This window comes from Balaenoptera borealis (assembly GCF_965194805.1).
Source record: "Balaenoptera borealis genome assembly, chromosome: 19".
NCBI lineage: Eukaryota > Metazoa > Chordata > Mammalia > Artiodactyla > Balaenopteridae > Balaenoptera > Balaenoptera borealis.
The window spans coordinates 61,349,234-61,369,087 of record NC_138878.1 but is presented as its reverse complement, the minus strand read 5'-3'; the positions used below and the strand labels follow the sequence as shown (position 1 = coordinate 61,369,087).

Below are 19,854 nucleotides of genomic sequence, written 5' to 3'. Positions count from 1 at the left end.
GAAACAACAGCATCCAGTACATCTTCCTGGAGCGTTCAGGGGCTGCTTCTCAGCATCTTCAGTTGGATGGTACTGTATGGGTGGGTGTTGCCCGCCCTGGCCTAGCGAAGTTTTATATACAACATGAGCCACCTCTTGTAACAGATCATCAGGGCGGCTTCCAAGACCCCACCAGGAACGTATTCCATTGTAAGAAACACCCCACAGAGAAACCAGTTTTCTATTCAGTCCTGCTCATGTAGGCCTTTGGGGTCTCTGAGTCCACTCACAATCCTCCCAGTTTGATATAGTTCACCAATCAGGGGCCATTTTTGTCATCAGCATTGTTGCCTGGGAACACAGCTGGCCTTCCGTATTTACATTAGCCCAGTATGTTTCCATGGAAACGGTGTTAGAAGGAAGTAAACCAAAGTCATTTCCCAGGAGAAAATGGTTTACATTTGTCAGTAACCCATCCTCCCACCCAACAATTCCACTTCTCAGTCTATACCCTGGAACCAGGACTCATGAAAACAATGTTGATAGATGCATGATTCATATCATCTAGCTCCAGATTGGAAATAACCCAAATGTTCATCAATATTTGAATGAATAAATAAATTGTAGTATATTCTCTTTTAAAAAAATATTTATTTATTTATTTATTTATTTTCGCTGAGCCGGGTCTTAGTTGTGGCATGCAGGATCTTTTTTTAGTTGTGGCATGCGGACTTCTTAGCTGCAGCATTCAGACTCTTAGTCGTGGCATGCAGACTCTTAGTTGCGGCATGCATGCGGGATCTAGTTCCCTCACCAGGGATCGAACCTGGCCCCCCGCATTAGGAGCCCGGAGTCCTACCCACTGGACCACCGTGGAAGTCCCATGTAGTATATTCTTATAATGACATAGTATACAACAATAAAAAGTTACAATTAAATGTTTGTGGATGAATCTCACAAACATTTGAAGGAAGCAAGGCATAAAATATACAGACAGCATTATTTCATTTACATAAAATTCAAAACCAGGCCAAGCCAAACTTTTGTTTAGGGGGTTTATACCTGGGTGATAAAACTATAAAGAGTTTCACTTAAGGAAGTATGGCAAACAGATTAACTACTCCCCGAAGATGTCCATGTCATCATCTCTGGAACCCGTGACTATGTTAGTTTACAAGGCAAGAGACTTTGCAGATGTGATTGCAGATTTTGAGTTGGGTAGGTTATCCTGGATTATCTGAATGGGCCCAATTTACTCACAAGGTCCTTATAAGAGAGAGACAGGAAGGTCAGAGTCAGAGGAGACGATGTGATTATGGAGAGAGGAGATGTAACAACAGAAGCAGAGGTTGGAGTGGCCATAAGCCAAGGAATCCAACCTCTAGAAACTGGAAAAGGCGAGGAATGAATTCTCCCCTGGAGCCTCCAGGAAAAATACAGCCCAGCTGACACCTTGATTTTTAACCCAGTAAGACTGACTTCCGACTTCTGATCTCCAGAACTGTAAGATAATAAATTTGTTTTGTTTTAAGGCAGTAAATTTGTGGTATTTTGTTACAGCAGCAGTGGAAACTAACACAGGAGAGTGGTACCTCTGTGGAGGGGAAGATGGTAGTGATTAGACTGCAGTGCTGTCAGTATTCTAGTTCTTGACCTGGGCGGTGGTTCAAGGATGTTCACTTTTAAAATATATAGTAAACTGTACATATGTGATCTATGCAGTTTTCTGTGCACAATAACATTTTTTAAGGAAAAAAAGATGTTACCCATCATAGACGTAAATGTAAAACCTAAAACCATAAAACTTCTAGAAAGTGTAGGAGAAAATCTTTGTGAGCTTGGGTTAGGCAAAGATTTCTTAGATGCAACACCAAAAGCATGATCCATAAAAGGAAAAATTGATAAATTGGATTTCATAAAAATTTAAAACTTCTCCTCCTTAAAACGTTCTGTTCAGAGAATGAAAAGACAAGTCCTACATGGGGAGAAAATATTTGCAAAGCCTGTACCTGACAAAGAACTTATATCCAGAATATATTAAGTAGTTTTAAACTCAATAAGAAAACAGACGACCTAATAGGAAAAATGGGCGAAAAGACTTGAACACACACTTCACCAAATATATATAAGGTGGAAGCAAGCATGTAGAAATATTAGTCATTAGGGGAATGCATATTAAAATCACAAGCTACTTCTACACACTTATTAGAATGGCTAAAATTTAAAAGACTGACCTTACCAACTGTTGGTGAGGATGTGGAGAAACTGGAACTTTCACACCCTGCTGGTGGGAATGTAAATGGGACAACCACTTTGGAAAATAGTTTGGCAGTTTCTAAAGAACTAAATGTCCACCTACCGTATGATTCAGCCATTTCCACTCCTAAGTATTTACCCTAGGGAAAAGAAAGCACATGTTCCTACATTAAATTGTATATGAATGTTCATAACAGTTTTATTTGTAAAATTCAAAACAGAAACAACCCAAATGTCCACCAACAGGTGAATGGATAAACAAATTGTGGTACATCCATACAGTGGAATACTACTCAGCAATCAAAAGGAATGGGCTAGGGCTTCCCTGGTGGTGCAGTGGTTAAGAATCCGCCTGCCAGGGCAGGGGACACGGGTTTGAGCCCCGGTCCGGGAAGATCCCACATGCTGCGGAGCAACTAAGCCCGTGCACCACGACTACTGGGCCTGCATTCTAGAGCCCATGAGCCACAACTACTGAGCCCACGTGCCACAACTACTGAAGCCTGCGCGCCTAGAGCGCGTGCTCCGCAACAAGAGAAACCACCTCAATGAGAAGCCCGCGCACCACAACGAAGAGCAGCCCCGGCTCGCCACAACTAGAGAAAGCCTGTGTGCAGCAACGAAGACCCAACGCAGCCAAAAATAAATAAATTAAATAAATTTAAAAAAAAAAGGAATGGGCTATTGATATACCCAACGACTTGGATGAATCTCAGAATAATTGTTATGAGTGAAAGAAGCCAAACCCCTCCCCTCAAAAATAGAGTATATACTATGTGATCCCATTAATCTAAAACTCTAGAAAATGCGAACTGGTCTAACTGGGTTACGGCATGGGAGTGGGGGGCTGCAGGAAGGAAGTGGCAGGGGGAATGACAAAGAGGAAACTTTGGGGGTGATTGGTATGTTCACGCCTTCGATTATGTCAAACTTACCAAATTGTCTGCTTTAAATATGTGCAGTTTTATTGTGTGTCATTTATACCTCAACAAAGCTGAGAAAAAAATTTCCTACCTCACATCATCTGAAAACAACAAGTCTAGTTAGATTAGGGACTTAAATGTAAAGAGCGAAATTTGAATACTTTTAAAAATTGAAGGAGAGTGTTTTCTAATCTTGGGAAGAATTTCTTGAACTACCTATGTTATTGACTCGGATCCTTGGCCTCTTATTTTTCCCCCAACACTGCACAAGCTTTTTCAGTGGCCACGTATTGGAATCTTTATTTTTTATTTATTTATTCATTTTTTAAAATGCATATTATCTGTTTGTTTTTTTTTGTTTAAGCCGTGCCATGAGGCTTGCGGGATCTTAGTTCCCTGACCAAAGATTGAACCCAGGCCACGGCAGTGAAAGTACCGAGTCCTAACCACTGGACCGCCAGGGAATTCCCAAGACTGGACCCTTTAATCAATAGAAATTGATAAGAGGCCAGACCAGGAATTCAGGCAAGGATTTGCTGGGATGAGGGAGCGAAAACAAGTAACAGGTTCCCTTGCTTGCTCCCCGAAGGGTGGGGTGAACTGGTTCCTTAAATGGGGTGAAGGTAGGGTGAATGGGTAGGTTGGAGGCGAAGCTTAGGCGGTCTGCACCCCGCCTTGGTGGTGCTGTGTGCGGGGATCATGAGCAGTACCCTGCTTTTGCTCCCAGCACCTCAGAAGTGGCAGTTGGTTTGTGGCCATTTTTTGTCTTATTGTTCATAATTGCCCCACTGACTGCACACGCATGCAGTTATTTTTAGTCTCTTATAGTTTCTTTGTATTCTGTTGCTGGAGGAGATGTTTGTCCAGGTAAAAGTACAAGCACTCCAGTAAAGGGTCCCAGGTCCCAGCCTATGTCACCTAAACTTTCTTTGTTCCTGGAGCCCTTAATTTCTTAGTAAATTTTTTAGCCCCCAAAGAAACATTTAACAGGGGTGTGCTGGGAAACCAGCAATTAGCAGGGGAAAGCACCCTGATTTGTAGCATTTTCTTTTCTTTTTTTAAAATTTTATATTAGAGTATATTTGATTTACAATGAGCATTTTCTGATTTTCATAACGTCAATGTTCTCATCTAGGCTGAGGTGAACATACCCTATCATGACTGCCAGTGAGTCACACCCTTATAGAATCCCCTCCCCTTCAGTGGCAGCAGAACTCGTGACAGCAGAATTTGGCACAGGTGATGGGTTGTCCCTCCCTTGATGAGGTTATGCTATTTATTTATTTATATATTTTTGGCTGTGTTGGGTCTTCGTTGCTGCACATGGGCTTTCTCTAGTTGCGGCGAGCGGAGGCTACTCTTTGTTGTGGTGCGCGGGCTTCTCATTACAGTGACTTCTCTTGTTGCGGAGCACGGGCTCTAGGCGCGCAGGCTTCAGTAGTTGTGGCGCGCAGGCTCAGTAGTTGTGGCTCACGGGCTCTAGAGCGCAGGCTCAGTAGTTGTGGCACACGGGCTTAGTTGCTCCATGGCATGTGGGATCTTCCTGGACCAGGGCTCGAACCCGTGTCCCCTGCACTGGCAGGCAGATTCTTAACCACTGTGCCACCAGGGAAGCCCGGTTATGCTATTTAATACTGCACCATGGTAGACTGAAGAAGCTGCCATGCTGTGGAGAGGGCCATATGACAGGGAACTTCTGGGGGCTCCTAGGAGCTGAGGGCCTCAGTCCTGCAACCACAAGGAACTGAATTCTGCCATCAACCACGTGGTGAGTCCTGGATGAGACCGTGGCCCTGGTGACCCCTTGATTGCAGCTTTGTGAGTCCTGAGCGGAGGATCCAGCTGAGCTGTGTCACATTCCTGACCCACAGAAACTTCAAGATAATAAATGGGTGTTGTTTTAAGCCACAAGGTTTGTGGTACAGTCGGCCCTCCATATCTACGGGTTCTGTATATGTGGATTCAACAAACCAAGGATGGAAAATATTAAAAAAAAAAAAGAAATTCCAGAAATTTCCAAAAGGTAAAACTTGAATTTTGGGGGCCAGCAACTATTTACATAGCACTTACACTGTATTTACAACTACTTACATAATATTTACATTTTATTAGGTATTATAAGTAATCTAGCCATGACTTAAAGTATACAGGAGGTTGTGTGTAGGTTATATGCAAATACTATGCCATTTTATATAAGGGACTTGAGCATCTTTGGATTTTGGTATCTGACGGGAGTCCTGGAACTAATCCCCTGTGGATACTGAAGGGTGACTGTAATTTTTCTGCAGAAATGGAAAACTAATATATGGTCAATTTCAAACTACCAACAATTTAACTCATGTAATTCCTGAAAATGTAACAATCAGCTCTCAAGAGCTGTCCAAGGGGGCCCCAGTACTGCACTGCTAACAGCTCTATTATAGCAGTTTGGACCAAACAACCCAATAAATGTTTGCATCCTAACAACCTAGAAACCATTTGAAAAAATAATATACATAAATTGAAAAAAATTGTGTTTCGTTCTTAAAAACCACAATTACCTGTGGCACGTTTGTGCCTATTGGCCACTTTGCAACTTTTCAGATCTTGGAGTCAGAGTGGACTCACCACTCTCATTCCACACTGATTTCTGCACAGTACTTGCTTTTTTTTTTAATTGAAAATTTTACTGGGGTAATTGTAGATTCACCTGTGGTTTGAAGAAATTATACAGAGAGAGTCCTTGTACGCTTTGCTCAGTTTCCCCCAATGGTACCATTTTGGGGTTTTTGATTTTTATCACAGCAACTGCTACAAACTCAGTTTCAGAAAGATGTGACGTTGGACTTCCCTAGTGGTCCAGTGGGTAAGACTCCGCACTCCCAATGCAGGGGGGCTGGGTTCGATCCCCAGTCGGGGAACTAGATCCCACAACGCATGCTGCAACTAAGAGTCCACATCTCGCAACTAAAAACATGCCACAGCGAAGATCCCGCGTGCTGAAACTGACCCGGGGCAGCCTAAATAAATAAATATTAAAAAAAAAGAAAGATGTGACATTGGACTTCCCTGGTGGTCCAGAGGTTATAACTCTGCGCTTCCACTGCAGGGGGCACTGGTTCAATCCTTGGTTGGGGAACTAAAATCCTGTATGCTATGTGGCGTGGTTAAAAAAAACGCAAAAAAAAAACAAAACAACAACAACAACAAAAAAGAAAGATGGGACTTCATCAAAAGGCATGTAACACCGTCTCACGTTGAACCTGGGAACTACCTTGAGCTCCAGGTTCATGTGGTGTCTGACCAATGTCAATGTGTCTCCCTCAAATTTTAAAATATCCCCTTGGTTGCCCCTTTGAGTTTGCTGCAATGCTCTGGGGTGCCTTGGTGCATGTATTCGTTTCCTTGGGTGGCTTATACTACAGAAATTTATTGTCACACAGTTCTGGAGGCCAGAAGTCCAAAATCATGATGTCGGCAGGGTTGGTTCCTTTTAAGGGCTGTGAGAATCTGTTCTGTGCATCTTGCCTAGCTTCTGGTGGTTTGCTGGCAATCTTTGGCATTCCTTTGTGTGTAGAAGCATCACTCCAATCTCTGCCTTCATCTTTTTTTTCTTTTAAAAAATTTTGTAATACAATTTTAAAGGTTATACTCAATTTACAGTTATTACAAAATATTGGCTATATCCCCCGTGTTGTACAATACATCCTTATAGCCTATTTCACACCCAATAGTTTGTACCTCCCACTTCCCACCCCTATATTGCCTCTCCCCCTGCACTGGTAACCACTGGTTTGTTCTCTATGTCTGTGAGTCTGCTTATTTTTGTTATTTTCACTAGTTTGTTGTATTTTGTTTGTTTGTTTGTTTGTTGTATTTTTAAGATTCCACATCTGCCTCCATCTTCATCTGGCATTCTCCCTGCTGGCATGTCTGTGTGTGCAAATTTCCCCTTTTTTATAAAGACGCCAGTGGTGTAGGATTAGGGCCCAACCCAATGACCTCATTTTAACTTGATTACTTCTGTGAAAACCCTGTCTCCAAATAAGGTCACATTCTGAGGTTCTGGGGATTAGCACTTCAACATACGGATTTACAGGCGACTGAATTCAACCCATAGTGGTGCACAAATTGGGAAACACAGTATCAAGCAATTCATTTATTCATTTAGTCTGCATGTTTTGTTGCATGCCAACTCTGCGTCAAGCACAGAAAAGATAAAAATCTGCCCTCATGGAGTTTCCAGTCTAGTTGGGAAGACAGCATACCCCAAACAAGTCAAGATGAATACGGGAATGAGAAGGGCAGGTTGGAAGTTGGTTTCAGGCATCAGGGCTCCTCCTCCCCTCCTCTTAGTATTGACCAGGATTCTTGGCCTTCCGCAGTCAATAGAAATTGATTAGAGGCCAGACAAGAAATTCAGGCAGGCCTTTACTGGGGCCCCTGCTGCAGCAGCAGGGAGCGAAAACAAGTAACAGGTTCCCTTGCTGGCTCCCAGAGTTGGAGTGAGCTGGTTCCTTATATGGGGTGATGGTAGGGGTGTGTCCATAGGCTGGGCCAGAGGGGTGGCTTAGATGTTTTGCCCAGCCCTCTGGTGGTGTACTGCAGGGGGCACGCATAGTACCTTGCTTTTGCTCCCGACCCCCTGTTTTTGCTCCTGACTCTTCAGAAGTGGCAGCTGGGTTTTTTGGTCTTTTTGTACATTCTTGTCCAGAATTTTCCCTAACTGCGCGTGCATGCAGTTATTTTTAGTCCCTTATAGTTCCTTTGTATTTTGTTGCCCGAGGAGATGTTTGTCCAGGGGCAGGCACTGCAGCAAAGGGTCCCAGGTCCCAGCCTGTCTCACTCTCAGGCTCCTGTCTCCACTTTGTCTACTGTGTGTGGCGTCCCATCCATCCAGATCACACATTTCTCCCAAAATACCAGGAAAGGACTCAGGCTGGCTCAGCTTGGGTCACACGTCCATCTCTAAATGGATTGTTTGGAGCTGGGTCATGTGGCCGGCAGGGCGGCGTGTTATGGTTGGAAGTCAGATCCACATGGAAGGTTGGGTACTGACCTCAGAAGAGGGGTACAGCAGATGGCTGGGGCCACAAGGACCACAGAGGTCAACCACGCTCAGTCACTCATCCTCCCACTCATCTCCCTCGTTCCCTCAATCTCTCCCACATTCAGTCAACAAATAGGCACCATGTTCTTTCTTCCAGATCCAGGAATGGGAGAGCCGGATCTTTGCCCATGGTAAGGATGTCAAGGCCCCGGGATGCATCCTGGATCAGAAGGTCAAGAGCCAGCGAAGGATCAAGATCCTTGAAGACCAGTTGGACAGGGTGAGGGTCAGCCTCTTGGCTGTCTCCAGACCTGAACTCTTGGGGGAAGAACTGAGCATGGGAGTCAAGTTTCAGAAATGGTGGACCAGATTCCTGGATGCAGAGTGGCCTAAAATAGCGGGTTCCCTAAGTGGGGTTAGGAGACAAGATCCTGGAGGGATGGAGGGTCCCCCAGGAAAGGAGACTGATGCTTGGGTCTTGGGGGGGTGGCGATGCTCTCAGAGTCCCCAAATTGGGAATGGGCCCCCTACCTGACAAGTGCCCCCTTCTCGGCTGAGAGTGGAAGAGGGAGGCAGGCCAGGCCTCAGACAGACTCTTGATATCCTCTCCCGCCCCCCCCCACCCCCATCCCAGGTCACCTGTCGCTTTGACATCCAGCTGGTTCGGAATGCAACCTTGCGGGAGGAGCTGGATCTCCTGCAGGTCGAGAGGAACCGCTATCTGAATGTGGACCGCAAGCTGCAGAAGGTCAGTGGCCCTGAAGCCCAGGACCCCTTGGCCCAGCTGGAGTGGAGGGGAGGATGCAAGAGTCACCCTACTTTCTCCAGCACTCGGGCCTCAAGTACGGAATCGCCCGGAGCCATAGGTTTACTTTAGTCCGGAGGGAATGGAGACCTGAGAATGTTCCGGGCTGCCCCCAGCAAAGAAAGCAGCCTCACTGAGATTTGCAGAAAGCAGAGATGTCACTTTGAGTGTTGTCACCCAGGGCAACCAAGGCGCAGGCAGGACCATTTACATTCCATGGGTTTCTCAATGACCTTTGAAGTCCTTTGAAGAATCCTCCCTCCCTCCTTCCACCCCCCTTCCTTCCTGTATTCTCTCCCTCTCTCTTTCTTTAAGTTTTACTTTGAAATAATTTCAAATTTGCAGAAAAGGTGCAGGAATAATACAAAGAACTATATATCCTTCACCAAGATTGATAACTTGCCAAATTTACTCTCTCTCTGTCTGTCTCTGTGTGTGTGTAATTAGTTTTACTGAAAATAATTTATTATCACAACTGACAAACTATTTGAGAGTACGATGCAGACATTATGGTCCTAAGAACTTCAGTGTGTATTTCCTAAGCACAAGACAATTTTCTTATATAAACAAAGTGCCCTTACCCAAGGGCACTGAATATTGTTACAATTCTAAGCAGTCCATATTTAAAGTTCATGATTGTTCCAACAATGTCCTTTATAGCTAATTTAATTATCCTGCTCCAGGCTCTGGGCCAGGATCCCACATTGCATTTGGTTGTCCTGGCCTCATTCATCTGGAACAGTCCCTCGGCCCTTCTTTTTTTTTTTTTTTTTTTTGGCTGCATTGGGTCTTCGTTGCAGTGTGCAGGCTTCTCATTGCGGTGGCTTCTCTTGTTGTGGAGCACGGGCTCTAAGCACATAGGCTTCAGTAGTTGCGGCGCAGGGGCTCAGTAGTTGTGGCTTGCTGGCTTAGTTGCTCCGCGGCATGTGGGATCTTCCCGGACCAGAGATCGAACCCGTGTTCCCTGCATTGGCAGGTGGATTCTTAACCACTGCGCCACTAGGGAAGTCCCCCTCGGCCCTTCTTTGTCTCCATGACTTTGACATTTTGGAAGCATCCAGGCCAGTTGTGCTGTGCGACGTCCTTCAATGTGGATTTATCTGATCTTTCTCCATGATTAGATTCAAGTTGTGCATTTTTGGTGGAATATCACAGAGGTGGTATTGTGTCATTGGCGGGCATTATATCAGTAGGCACATAAGGTAAGTTTGTCCCATAACTAGTGACGTTGATCTTGATTGCTTGGTCAGCCAGGTTTCTCCAATACAGGGTTTTCCTCTTTGTAATGACTGAGTCCAGGGAGGTTCTTTGAGACTATGTAAATATCCTGTTCCCTGATACATTTTCACGCAATTGTTCTAGCATCCCTTAATGATTGTTGCCTGAATAATTATTATTGTAATGGCTACCAAATGGTGATTCTTCTCTCTCATTTCTTCTTCATTTATAAGATGGCATTTTACTTAAGGAGGAACTTCTTAAGTATATTTAGGGGTTATCAGTAAGCATTCATGTATTCTTACTTTATTCTGTGGGTTATAATCCATAGTGCTCATTATAATGTTCAGATTGTCCCAGATTTGGCTGGTAGGAGACCCCTCAAGCTGGCTCCTCTGTCCTTTGGACAAGCCCATCTTTTTTTTTTTTTTTTGAACACTTCCTTACTTTCTGGCACAGGAAGATAGTCCAGATTTTCTTGTACTTGATCAGCCTTAACTGTCAAGTTAGCATTTCTCCATGGAGTCCTGATTCTTCCTAGTGGGGAGTCCTGCTTCTTCTTCTCTTGGTGCTGAGAAACCAAATTACAGGCACTAGGAGTCCTCACTGCTACTGGGGTGTCCCTGCCTTGAGGCCCTTTCTCTGGAGAGAGCTAGGAAACACACGCACATATTTTAAAATTGTGAGTTCATGTCGGTGCCTCTCATTCCAATCCATCACCACTGGGTTACTCCTGAACCTTCCCTATTTTATCTTTCTCTTCCCCACAGTGGGAACCTTGGCTCCCAACAGCGTTTATATACGTACTCACTTGTTCAATCCTACAAAACACATAAGAGAGGTTCAGAATTACTATAGCTGTACTAACACCCCCTGAACCTGAGCGTTCAAGATTTGTTTGCACATTGTTTTGTTCTCTGAGGGCATGTGTATCTATCTATTTATCTATCTCACATTATTGTATTTAGAAGTCACTGGGATTAGTTCCTATTTTTTTGGTCTTCTTTGTGTTTCTGTTCTTTGTTTGAAATACAGTTAGGTTCACTTGCTTCTGTTTGTATTTGCTTTTAGTTCTCTCCCCTATCCTTGTTGATTTAATTTTCTTTATGAATATGTAAACCATTGACAAGGGTTCCCAAATCAAAACGATGCCAAAAGGTAAGCCACAGAAACATCATTTCCTCACCATCTCTTCCACTTCATTCCCACTCAGCCCCCATAGTTTCTGGTTATCCATCCTAGGTTTCTTGTTACAAAAGTGTATGTGTTTGGGGCTTCCCTGGTGGCACAGTGGTTAAGAATCCGCCTGCCAATGCAGGGAACATGGGTTCAAGCCCTGGTCCGGGAAGATCCCACATGCCACGGAGCAACTAAACCTGTGCGCCACAACTACTGAGCCTGCGCTCTAGACCCCATGCTCTGCAACAAGAGAAGCCACCGCAATGAGAAGCCTGCGCACCGCAACAAAGAGTATCCCTCCACTCTGAGAAAGCCCGTGCACAGCAACGAAGACCCAATGCAGCCAAAAATAAAAATTAAAAATTAAAAAAAAAGTGTATGTGTTTGTGTGTGTGCGTGTGTACGTGCACACATACGCATGCACATGTATTTATACATACATATATGTGTATGTGTGTATTACATTAATATATACACACACTATATATGTATATGTTTGTGTATGTGTGTATACATGTTTCTATACATTAATACATATATACGCATTATGTATAAAAATATATATATATAATTTCCTCTCGTCTTTCTCCTGAGATAACCCTTTTTACGCATAACTCTGCAAAGACACTTCCATAGAACTAGAAAACAGATTAGCGTGGTCACAATCATGAAATTCGCACAAATTTCTGGCCCCCACCACAAAGTTAGGGCGGCACTCTTAGGAATATCCTGGGTTGGATGTTTCACTGCATTCCTTTTTTATTTATTTATTTAATTATTTATGCCCGCGCTGGGTCTTCGTTGCTGCGCGCGGGCTTTCTCTAGTTGCGGCGAGCGGGGGCCACTCTTCATTGCAGCGCGCGGGCTTCTCATTGCGGTGGCTTCTCTTGTTGCGGAGCACAGGCTCTAGGCGCGTGGGCTTCAGTAGCTGTGGCGCACGGGCTTAGTTGCTCCGCGGCATGTGAGGTCTTCCCGGACCAGGGCTCGAACCCGTGTTCCCTGCATTGGCAGGCGGATTCTTAACCACTGCGCCACCAGGGAAGTCCAACCTTTCACTGCTTTCCTGCTCATCAATCTGGCTTTCCTTTCACTTGGTGCCTGTTTAAAATCCCTTTCACCGATTGCCGCTAATTAGGAAAGTCCAAGTTTCTAAGGCCCAGGAGCCTCACTTCTTATTGGGGAAATGTGGGGCTTAAAGGAGGGCCCTCCAGTGATGAGGGCATTGGAAGTGGTATCTGTTTTGTTCTCTTGGCAGGAGATCCAGCTCCTGCGGGACACGGTCAGGACCCTCATGGTCTCCTCTACCTCTGCCTACACCATCAGGTAGGGCCCCTGGAGGCATCCTAGATGACTCAGTCCATGCATTTTCTTAAGGAAGTGGTGGGAAGGTTCCAAACTCAAGAAATAGATTGTCAGAACCTCCTTTTTATTTATTTATTTATTTTTTTAATAAGATGCCCCTTTCTCTCCCCCCTCCACTGATTTCCCAGCTTCTCGGGCAAGGTCCCTCTCCTTGGGTGTATGAATTAACCTCTTTAGCCCCAGTCTGTTAATGGCGTGTAGCACATAGGGATGTAGAAAGGCTTAAGGGGAATTCCCTGGCGGTCCAATGATTAGGATTCCGCACTTTCACTGACATGGCCCAGGTTCGATCCCTGGTCCGGGCACTGAGATCCCACAAGCCACAGGGTGTGGCCAAATAAATAAATAAAGAGACTTAAGGGACTTCCCGGGTGGTCCAGTAGTTGAGAATCTGCCTCCCAGTGCAGGGGACGTGGGTTCGATCTCTGGTCGAGGAACTAACATCCCACATACCTCGGGGCAACTAAGCCCGCGCACCACGGCTAGAGAGAAGCCCCTGTGCTGCACCTAAGGCCCAACGCAGGCAAAAATAAACAAATATTAAAAAAAAATAGAGACTTAAGTAAGTGCACATAGCAGGGGGCCAGGAATGTAGGAAGCATCAGTGAATGACCGTAATTAGATTGATATTTATCAGTATTGGTTGAAAGGGACAGAGATTCTCTCAAGCCACCTTCAGACAAAGGATCATGTTGTATGGAGTCTAGAAGCCCCAGCTGCTCTGCTAATGGACGTCTTTCTCTGCCTCTGGGCTCTCATGGGCTCCATGCTCTCTCTCTTATCCCAGCTCTGCTCCTTTCTGCACTTCAGCCCTGTTCTCTGGCTCCAAGTGCTGTCTTACCTTCTCTTCAGTGTCTTGTTTCTACCACCTGACTTCTGCTTATCGTGGTTCATGATTCCTCACGACATCGGTTATAGGCCAAATCTACCTTATGGTTTCTATGATCTTTCCTTCTTTGTTCCTCCTTTCTTTCCGTTCTTTCTTCTTTCTTTCTTTTCTTTCTCTCTCTCTCTTTCTTCCCTTCCCTTCCCTTCCCCTTCCTCCCTCCCTCCTTTCCTTCCTTCTTCCTCTCTCTCTTTCCGTCTTTCCTTCCCTTCGTCTGTCTTTCTTTCCTTCTTCCTTCCTTCCTTTGAGTTAAGATGCACATAAAATTCACCTTTAAAATATTTATTTATTTATTTATTTATTTTGGGCTGTGTTGGGTCTTCGTTGCTGCGCGCGGGCTTTCTCTAGTTGCGGAGAGCGGGGGCTACTCCTCATTGTGGTGCGCGGGCTTCTCACTGCGGTGGCTTTTCTTGTTGTGGAGCACGGGCTTTAGGCACACGGGCTTCAGTAGCTGTGCTGCGCGGGCTCTAGAGCACAGGCTCAGTAGATGTGGCGCACAGGCTTAGTTGCTCCGCGGCATGTGGGATCTTCCCGGACCAGGGCTTGAACCCGTGTCCCCTGCATTGGCTGGTGGATTCCTAACCATTGCGCCATCAGGGAAGTCCCAAAATTCACCATTTTAAAATGTACCATTCAGTGGCATTTAGTACATTGATAATGTTGTGCAAACATCACTTCTGTTTTCATCACCCCCAAAGGAGACCTGTAACCATTAAGCAGTTATTCTCTTTCCCTCTTCCCCAACGCCCTGGCAACCACTAGTCTCCTTCCTGTCTCGACGATTTACCTATACATGTGCCTTTCCATAAATTTACCTTTATGTTTCATGTAAATGGAATCATACAACGTGTCCTTTTGTGTCTGGTTCCTTTCACTCAGTGCAATGCTTTCAAGGTTCACCCACGTTGCAGCGTCTCTCAGTACGTCATGCCTTTTTATGGCTGATTCTGTAATTTGTTACCTGTGGTCCTCCATGACCTCTTCAGAGCCTTGACTCATGGCTTCTGTTCACGCATAGCTCTGGCTTCTTCCTAACTTGGCCTTCATAACATGACCTTTTGTGGCTTCTCTCTATACATCCTTTTAACTTCGGCTTCCCGCTGTCCCCTTCTTAGCATTTCCCAATTCAAATTCTGAGGAGAGAATCTGACTGGCCCAGCTCATCTTTTCTGCCACGTCCCACAAGTGATGGCCTGCTGGCCTGTCTTTGCATCACCAGGATCTAGCCTCTGCCAACACTCCTCCAGTTGACTGCAGTGGGCAGCCTAGCGGGGTGCAAAGATAGGGTGGTTTCCGTTAGAAGGCAGGGGGCAGCTGTCAGGACCAACACTTCTGTCAGACCAGCCAGTGTCTCCATTGCTTCCTTGCTGGCTGACCTGGGCAGGTCACTTCCCCTCTCTGAGCCTCAGTTTCCTCTACTGTGATGTGGCAACAGTAATGGTATCTACCTCCTGGGCTGCTGTGGGGACTTATGGCGTGCTGCTTTAGAGCATCTACTGCAGGGCCAGGCTCTTGGGAAGTTGGGTTCCCTCTTCCTGGCCCTTCTGTTGGCCTGAAGCCCAAGGCACAGAAAGAACTGTGAGTCCTAATCCCTGAGGGGCTGCTAGAGGGGTCGCCGGGGGCTAGGGCTGGTGGGTGCCAGGAGAGGGCTCCCACCAAGGAGGACTGACCTGAGTAAGCCTCAGAGGAATTTGAACAGAGCAAGAAGCTAGTGCCCTGAGTCGAGGCAACCAAGGTTGGCAAAGGTGTGGAAAGGGGAACTAGAATGGTCCATGGGCAGGGACCTGAGGAGACTGACCTGCTGTTCTCCCAACCTAATGACCCTCTGACCTTTGATCCTGTGACCTGTGAAGTAGGCTTGGGGCACTCTGAGTTTACAGTTGGCTGCACTACGTTTAAAAGCTTAAAAGCTCCACCTTCGGCCAAGCAGGCCAGGGGAGTTTCAGTGAGTGAGTCCCCTGACTCTGCCCCATAACCCTATCCTGACCCAGCTCTAGGAACCTAGACAATTTTCTGCCTTAACGGCAACCTGATTCTGCCCCATTCCTGGGACCCCAGGCTGACGCTGCCCCATTCACCCTCCAACTCCAGGCTGACCCCGCCCCTCCCTGGGCCCCAGGATGAACCCAAATCCAACCTCCAATCTCCCTGACCCGGGTCTAACCCCCCACCCCTCCCAGGGAGGAGGCGAAGACCAAGCTAGGCATGCTGCGGGAGAGGGCAGAGAAGGAGGTGGCCCAGAACGACACGGAGGTGCAGGTCTTGCAGCGGCAGATCGCGCACTTGGAGCAGCTGCACCGCTTCCTCAAACTCAAGAACGGCGATCGGCAGCCGGATCCCGCCGTCGTGGAGAAGCGCGAGCAACGGGGTGAGGCCGGGGCCGCCACCTCTGCCTCCAGCAAGCCGGGCCAGGGGAGGGGCGGAGCGGCTCGCTCCAGGTCTCGCCGCGGGGCGGGGCCGGCCGGGGGGCGGGGCTGGAGGGGCGGGGTCTGCGCGGCTGCGGTGTTGTTGCCCCCTCCCCACCAGCGTCCCCAGCCAGGCCCCTCCGCCCTGGTGGCCGCCCCGGACGCCGACCTCACTGCCCCCTCACCCCCCAGCCCGGGAGGTGGCCGAAGGCCTCCGGAAGACCTCCCAGGAGAAGCTGGTGCTGCGCTACGAGGACGCCCTGAAGAAACTGTCCCAGCTGACCGGGGAGAGCGACCCGGACTCGCTGGTGGAGAAGTACCTGGAGTGTGAGTTCCCGGGGGTAGGGGGTAGGGATGGAAGGGGCGGTGGGGGGGGCAGGAGCACGGCGCCCAGCCCCCCGGAATCGAGTGCAGACTGTGCTCTGTCTCGGTCACCGAGGGCCTCCGCTTCGGCCCTGGGGACTTCACCTGCGCTGGAGGGACCAGGAATCAGGCTCCGCCCTACTCGCCTCTTCCCGTCCGCCCGGCCTCCGCCCCTCTCTCTCCCCCCTTTCTCCCCAGTCTCTCTCCCACCCCCGTCTCGGGCCTTCTGACCTCTTCCTTCTCTGTGTGTCTCCACCCGTCTGCATCTCTCTGTTCTCACTGAATGTATCTCCGTCTTCTTCTTTCTGTCCAATTTCCCTGGCGTGTCTGCCTTCCCGCCTCCCCCATCCGTCTCCCCTTGCCCGTTCCCTCCCTCCTCAGCCTCCCTCATTCCTGGGCCTGCGGGTCACCCTCGGAATCTTCCCCTTAACCTCTGTGTGCCGATCTCCGTGTCCCCGTTGCTGTCTTTCTCCCGGGGTCTAATGTTCTCTCTTTACCCACCTTTACCGTTTTCTCTCCCTCACTTCTCTGTTTCTCTGTCTCTCTCGGCATTTCTGTGACTTTCTCTGGGTCGCTATCTCTTTCTGTCGCTCTGCCTTGCCCTGTATTTCTCTGTGTTCCCTGTGTCTATTTCTGTGCCTATATCTCTCCGTCTCTGTCTCTCCTTGTCTCTGTGTCTTTGTTGCCTTTCTCAGCATCTCTTTTTCTGCCCTTCTGTGTGTGTCTCTCTGTTTGCTGGTCTCTGTCTCTCTGGACCCTGCCTTTCCGGACTCGCCCCCAGTGGAGGAGCGGAACTTCGCGGAGTTCAATTTCATCAATGAGCAGAACTCGGAGCTGGAGCATCTGCAGGAGGAGATCAAGGAGGTGAGCGAGACCCGCCCCTCCCCCTCCCCTCCCCTCCCCTCCCCCTCCCCTCCCCTCCCCTCCCCTCCCCTCCTCCACCCGCGTCGGTGCCCCCTCCCTCCCGAGCTGGGCCCAGCGTTGCGCCCCTGCCCCTGTAGATGCAGGAGGCCTTGGTGAGCGGCCGCCGCAGCGAGGAGGACCTCCGCTCGCGGCAGGAGCAGCAGCGGGCCGAGTTGCAGCAGCGCGTGGACGAGGTGCACACGGAGGCCGAGAACCTGGAGGCCCGCTTCCAGAACTTTCGCGGGCAGCTGGAGAAGCTCAAGACCGGTGAGCACCCGCCCCGGCTTCTTCATCTGGAAGGATGCGATGAGCAGGCGGAGAGCCCTGCCTGGGCTGGCCACGCGGAGACATTCCGCGGACCACTTTGTGCACTCCCTTGTCATCTGTCCCATATCCATCCATCCTGCATCCATCCATCCATCCATCCGTCATCCAGCCATCCTTCATCCATCCATCCTGCATCCATCCAGCCAGCCATCCTGCATCCATCCATCCTGCATCCATCCAGCCATCCTGCATCCATCCATCCTGCATCCATCCATCCAGCCATCCTGCATCCATCCATCCTGCATCCAGCCAGCCAGCCATCCTGCATCCATCCATCCTGCATCCATCCAACCATCCATCCATCCATCCATCCATCCAGCCATCCTGCATCCAGCCATCCTGCATCCAGCCGTCCTGCATCCATCCAACCATCCATTCACTCGTCCATCCAGCCATCCTGCATCCATCCATCCAGCCATCCTGCATCCGTCCATCCATCCTGCATCCATCTATCCTGCATCCATCATCCATTCATCCTTGCGGTGTGGAGTCCATGAGAGTCAGGCAGCCCTGGGTTTGAATCCCAGCTCCACCATTTGTGAACTTTGGTGTGTGGTTTCCTCTGTTGGAGCCCCTCCGGAAGTGGGATAGCAGTGCCTAGTTTGTAGGGTCGGCATGAGAATTAGATGGGATGACGGATGGAGAGAGACTAGGAGGTGGCAGTGGTGGTGGGGAGCTAGCAGGAGGGCCACCTCGTGCTGCGCGGTCGGAGCTCAAGTATTGGCAGACCCTCTTTCCCTCTGTTGTAGGGACGGCGGCGACAAGCCCTGTGCTAGGTGGTGAGGACCGGGCTCTGGCTACTCGTAACGCAGGGGCTGGGAAGGAGGACACCTTGGGCCCTGCAGGAGCAAGAGTATGCCTTAGCTCAGAGTGGGGTGCAGGACCAGGATGTGGGGGGCCCGGTGCAGAATGAAAATGCGGGGCCCCTTGTTTAAAAACTGGCAAGAATTTCAAGTGACAATAGCAGAGCATCAAACCAAACGTGGGGCCCTTCTCAGCACGGGGCTCTGTGCCCATGACATTGGCTCTGCTGGGGTCACAGGGAAGGTCTGCTGGGAGCCATGATGCTTGAGGCTGAATTTGAAGGATGGGTATTTAACCGAAAAACTGGGGAGAGGGGCTGCTCCCAGAAGGCGGGGCCAAGGCTCGGAGGTGCATCCAAGGAAGGCAGGTTCTCCGTGCAGAGAGGGCGTGGGTGGGAGCTGAAGGGGGTCAGATCCTGAACGGACGCCAGGCTGAGGCTTTTTCCTGGGGGTGCTGGGTAGCCATGGGAGGGTTGTGAGCAGGAGGGGGGGTGGATCGGAGGGAGGGGGGTGAGGACGGAGAGGGAGACATGGAGCACAGAGGTGTCGGGCTGAGGGACCATGGGGGGATGAGGGCTGAGGCCCACAGGGGTCCGGCCCGGTGAGGGTGCAGTGGGGAACCTGGGAGGAGGAGCTCCTCTGGGGGATGAGGCTGATCTCAGTGTGAGTGGTACTGCGGACTGTTCGGAGAGGGACCCCAGCAGGAAACTGTATGTGAGCCTGGGGCTCAGGTGGGGGAGGCAGGGGAGGGTGGTAGGGATGCCACAGGCTGCGTGCAGATTCCTGTCAAGGTCATGGGTGCATGTTATTTCATTCACGATAACCAGTTAACTAAATACAAGCGGGCCAATGGTGAGAGCGGGTCACAGCCTTGGTGCGGCTGTGAATTTCCTCCGCTTTCTCCCGGGGAGCACGTGTGTGTGTTTCTGTGGGAGAAGCACATCCTGAGCCGTGGGCTCGCTGGGTTGGGTGGAAGCTGGGTGATGCTGAGCCCTGAGCAGAGGACTGGCCGTGTGGAGGTGCCCTTGTCACGTTTTCCTTGGACTTCCCTCGCTTTTTGCCCTCTGGCATCTGGAACCCGGTGGCCGGGCACACCGCGACGCCCTCCCCCCGCCTGGCTGTCTGAACTTGGGCAAGTCCCTTTGCATCTTTGAGCCTCGCTTGGGCAGCAGGGCCTTGAGGAGAGGAGAGGGTGGCACCCCATGGGCACTGGATCCATGATGGCCTGTCCTCTCTGACCCCAGATATCCAGCGCCTCTTCACCAGGGCCCAGTGTGACAGCACCGTCATCAATGACCTCCTAGGGGTCAAGAGCCACATGAGAGACCGGGACATAGGCCTCTTCCTGGGCCTCATCGAGAAGCGGCTGGTGGAGCTCCTGACGGTGCAGGCCTTCCTCGAAACCCAGGTTGGGGC

The 19,854-nt window shown here is 49.1% G+C and overlaps 1 protein-coding gene across 5 annotated transcripts in view; it reads left to right on the top strand.

The window, feature by feature from the left end:
• Positions 1-19,854, top strand: part of ODAD1 (outer dynein arm docking complex subunit 1) — a 29,074-nt gene that overhangs the window by 7,472 nt on the left and 1,748 nt on the right. For all 5 annotated transcript variants that reach the window (XM_082368602.1, XM_082368598.1, XM_082368599.1 and 2 more), the window contains 8 exons: positions 8,345-8,467; positions 8,822-8,935; positions 12,645-12,712; positions 15,818-16,005; positions 16,235-16,369; positions 17,187-17,269; positions 17,407-17,575; positions 19,683-19,846. In XM_082368602.1, the coding sequence (XP_082224728.1) occupies positions 8,345-8,467; positions 8,822-8,935; positions 12,645-12,712; positions 15,818-16,005; positions 16,235-16,369; positions 17,187-17,269; positions 17,407-17,575; positions 19,683-19,846 (1,044 nt within the window). The remainder of the gene's footprint in view (positions 1-8,344; positions 8,468-8,821; positions 8,936-12,644; positions 12,713-15,817; positions 16,006-16,234; positions 16,370-17,186; positions 17,270-17,406; positions 17,576-19,682; positions 19,847-19,854) is intronic.